The sequence below is a fragment of the Nicotiana attenuata genome, unplaced genomic scaffold (genome assembly GCF_001879085.1).
Source record: "Nicotiana attenuata strain UT unplaced genomic scaffold, NIATTr2, whole genome shotgun sequence".
NCBI classification, from domain to species: Eukaryota; Viridiplantae; Streptophyta; class Magnoliopsida; order Solanales; family Solanaceae; genus Nicotiana; species Nicotiana attenuata.
The window spans coordinates 243,735-248,498 of NW_017670625.1; the positions used below are offsets into that span (position 1 = coordinate 243,735).

The 4,764-nt window shown below is 33.6% G+C and overlaps 1 protein-coding gene across 1 annotated transcript; it reads left to right on the top strand.

Annotated features, from left to right (window-relative positions):
• The first annotated feature begins 323 nt into the window (after positions 1-323).
• On the top strand, positions 324-1,058 carry LOC109241652 (auxin-responsive protein SAUR50-like). The gene has a single exon (XM_019408409.1). The coding sequence runs from the start codon at positions 403-405 to the stop codon at positions 727-729; it is 327 nt and encodes a 108-aa protein (XP_019263954.1). The 5' UTR covers positions 324-402; the 3' UTR covers positions 730-1,058.
• The last annotated feature ends 3,706 nt before the right edge of the window (positions 1,059-4,764 follow it).

Here is a 4,764-nt window from a genome sequence, read left to right on the forward strand (position 1 = left end):
TATATATAATAAACTGCGGATTCAATAGTAAAATGAGTTGTAGATTTGGTGGCAAGCGAGAAATTAACATAATTCTTAAACTTTAAATGCTAAATTTGTCTTTAATGAATAATAACCTATTTTTAGGTCAATTTAACGTAATAGCATAAATATTTTATATTTTGTCAATACAAAGAATTTAAACTTTTCATTTATTCTTTTTCTCTTGTTCAAATTCTCCTCTCACCTCGGGGGGGGGGGGGGGGGGGTATATAGGGGGATGGTGTTAATTCAAAACTTCTCTATTTAAATACCTCTCAAACTCCTTTCATTTCCACAACACTCAATTTCCCAAGTCTTAAATATCCTTCTTTTTTCTCTCCTCTCTTCCAAAAAGTTGCTAAATTTTTTTTCCCTCAAACAATGGCTATTAGGAAATCAAACAAGTTTTCACAAACAGCAGTGTTGAAGCAAATCTTGAAAAGGTGTTCAAATTTGGGAAAGAAAAATGGATCCTATAATGACGAGCAATTAGGGCTTCCATTAGACGTACCAAAAGGGCATTTTGTAGTTTACGTTGGAGAAAATAGAACAAGATATATTGTTGCAATTTCTATCTTGTCAAGACCTGAATTTTGTAGCCTTCTTCAACGTGCAGAAGAAGAATTTGGTTTTTATCATGATATGGGTCTCACAATTCCTTGTGATGAAGATGTTTTCGAATCTCTAACTTCGTCAATACTAAGGTAAAAAGAACGAAAGTCAGAGCTAGTCGAGCCAGTAGGTTTCGAATATAAGTCTTGGCGGAGCTAGCTAGCTAGGTTGTCTGAAGTACTAAATTTTTATACAGAAGTTCAGGAATCTGCTTTATTGCTTCTGTCTTTTTTTTTTTTTTTTTAATTTATTTATTTATTTATTTATTTTTTTTGGCTTTTGGGATCATAACCTGGTGACGTGTACTAGGTTTCTATGTTTGTAAATCTCAGAAGTCTGTAATTGTAATTTTCCTCGCAGTGGCGTTAGGTAATATTTGTACCCTGTGAGAGAGTTAAGTAATTATATATAAATTGTAATATTTGGGGCTATTTTATTGTGCTTATTATCTGATTTGTCTATCTTTGCAGCTGCTGTTTGGGTTTCAATGATCTCAACATGTCCTGGTTGTTTTTATTTTTATTTTTTATTTTTTTTTCAAGTGTATTTTATGAATATTGAAGATAAATGAAAGAAGAAAAATATGCATGCCAACTCCTTTTGCTATCATATATCAATGTTTTCTTTGACTCTACATCCTAATACTTCTTTTGGAAAGACGCGAATAAAGCTGAAGATATCAAGTATAGTAACTACGAATAAATATAGTTTGGTAGGACGTTAAATTGTTTTAATTCCATGAAAGTAGAATTAATCTTATCTTATATTATTGGTGGATGCGGTTGTAATTATTGAGTTTTTTTCGTTTGCCTCTTTTGGTTTTCGAAATATATTAATCCGACTATTTTATATCGATAAAATCTATAATTAAAAAAAAAAAAGAACGCCTCCATATCAATAGTTTTTTCATTCATATGATTCAAATTCGCAATTCTGATTGTGAGTGAAGATATCTCTTTCATCTCATCACACTTGAAAATTGAAATAATGACTTTTTCCTGGCAATTAGACAATGATTCGGAAAAATTAAATTCAGAAGTATTATTGAGTAAAAGTTTGTCCAAAATCTAAAATGTTTGGATAGTTGAGCAGATTTTTATTTAAGTTTCTTTAGGTGTGGCAAAAATATTTTTTTCATTGACAAGTCAACGTTTCACTTGATCTAATGAAGATGTATATAGCATGCAAGTTAACAAATGAATGTAAAAGTGTCGAGACCAAAAAAGTCTCTTTTTCAATTTTGATTAAAGCATGAGTTTTGTGCCATAGTGTGCGTCAGAGGCTGTTATTTGCATAAATTGGTGCTAAGTAAATATTTTAAATATCTTCCGACTTCAATGCTACTTGACAAAAAAAAAAAAAAAAAAGGTTTCATGTGAATTAATATTACTGTAGTATGATGCAGATATAAATTGAAGAATTTATCTATCCTATAGGGCAATGGCTATATGAATGAAAAATGTATGTTTAGATGGAAATAGCAAATGACTCTGAAATTCTACAGAGCCCACTTGGGGGAGAGACTTTTGCAGTTAAATTATGTTACGTGGATAAGACTTTACAGAGCCTTTAAATGGTAAAATGGTGTGGCTAAGATAAAAAGATAATATTTCGAATTCGAGCTCTGGGTAAGTATTCTTTTAACTTTAAACAAAGACTTCGGGTTCGAGCCTAAGGTATAAAGTCGCATTTATTAAGGAGCTATTTACCTCTCAATATGAAACTTTCCGGCGCGAATATGGATTCGAAGCCTGGATATGATGTCGCCTTTATTAAGGAGCCACCCTTCAATATGAGACTTTCTGGCGTGAATCTAAATTTAGTGAGATACCAACGCAGGTAACAAACACCGGATGGGACATCAAAAGAAAGATAAAAGATAATAGGAATTTTTATATTCCTATACCACATAGGAAACCTTTTTACCCTACATGTTTAAGGTTTGAGTAAATTACACTTAGTATACCAAATTACCAATCCTATACCATGCTTAATTAAGGGTCTAATTAATGGGCTATTTTTACTCCTTAATTAAAGGTATCCATATCTAATTAATGGACAGTTTTTACTCCTTAATTAAAGGTATCCATATATCTCACGTTTCTCTCTCCTTACCCCTCACCCCTCACCCACGTTTTTACCCATACCCCACATTCTTTCTTGTTCTTCATCCACGATTGCAAGATCAATCAACGAAAGATGTCCTTGAGATGCATTAGCCAGCAAAATCTCATTATATTTGAATGTCGTGCCAATTTCCTCTGCAACAATTGTTTTTGGGTACCAAACAAAATTTCCTCTTCTGGAAAAGTCAAAAATGAGAAATTTATTGGTAAAGAGACTAATATGAAAAGCTGCCGACAACTTCTCCAAACGACTTAGAAATACTGACTGTTGAAGCCCTCACCTAGATTTACTGTTTGTCGTGTATTTTGTAGTGTAATTGCAGTGTAATTGTAGTGTAATTGTAGATTTAGTGTAATGGATATGATCTATTGAAGCCCTCACCTAGATTTACTGTTTGTAGTGTAATTATAGTTAGTTTGTAGTTTATGTAGAACATTCCACGATTAATTGTAGTCTAAAATGTAGATATAATGTAGACATGATTGTGGATGATGTGTTTCCTGTTTGCCCTGTAACTGTAGGTAAATTGTAGTTATTCTTATATTAGGTACTTAAACTGTAGGTAATTTGTACATTCACGGTACTTATTCTTATATTAGGTACTTAAACTGTAGGTAATTTTTAGATGTTTACCTCCAAGTTCTATGTAATATTTGTATATAACTGTCAGTTGTGATATAAATTACACAACAAAAAATAAGAAATAAATACTCCAATCGTAGAAATGTGTTATCCACAATTAATCTGCAAATTGTCTACAAAATTTTACAAAAACTACAAATTAACTACATTTAACCTACATTATAACTACAATCTGGAAACAATTTACACATGGAAGTTCTTCAAGTTGGAATTGGCCACAACTACATTTCTTGTTTTCTAGACACACAATGTACCGCTTCACACCATCCAACACAGTATGTATATGATCTGTTGAAGCTGATCACGCCCAACTATGCCTTATAAAAAGGACTAAGCGGTCGCTGCAAATATAATCCGGTTTACAAGTCCGGAGTCGAATCCCACAGAGAACTAAGGTTTAGCTACACCTGTTCACTATCACCAAGAAGACAAGCTTGAACAATTCCTAACCTATAGATATTAAGATTCTTGTGTTTAACTACTCAACTAACAAATTAAAATAGTAAATTAACAACTAACGATACTGAGGGTTAGAGAAAAGATTAAGGAGGTCTAGAGTTATGATTTCCCCTATTGTCGGAATCCTTCCCGCTATGTCTTCTATAATTTCGCCTAAGTATTCTCTACCGATCATGAGCACTCTTATTACCGTAAATCTCTCCCAAGTAATTACGACAATTTACTAGACGCGCTCTCCCGAGCTACGCTAGCTGGCTTTTAATACAGCTCACTTCAGATCGCACCCAAGGCTTCGTTATCCCTAATCCCACCTTTAAACCCTCGGTTATTGATCCCTCATATACTCTGGGAGTGGTGTTGTTCAACAATTAACTAAATATGCACTCTCTCCTGAGTCATGCATACTAAATAGGCACAGCTAATTGAGAGATCTTCAACCAACCACAATATAAACGTAGTTGAACAAATAGAGAAAAGCTATGGCTCAATTATATAAAAACATAACAAGAATTTATCCTACAAAAGGTTCTATCAAAACTCTAGATAACAAATTAGCTATTCATAATAGTATGTAAAACTACAATACTAAAAGTCATAACCAACAATGAAAAATAGGAAGAGGAAGGAAAAAACTCGTAGAAGAATTCTCCGCCTTGCTCCCAATGTGTTCTTGCCTCCAAGGGTGTTGTCTAACCCTAAAGTAGTGTCTCCTGCCTCCTTAGGTCTAATTTGTGTCCAAAATATGTCCTCCTCTTGTTCTTGGCCGGCCTCCTTTGTTTAATATAGGGTTTAGGACTTAAAATCCCATGTTTTGCACTTTAGTCCCTGAAATTTTCGCTTCCTGCCGCGGTCGCGGTCAAACTGCGGCCAAACATGCCCTCTGATTCTTCAGTTGTCCGCGAC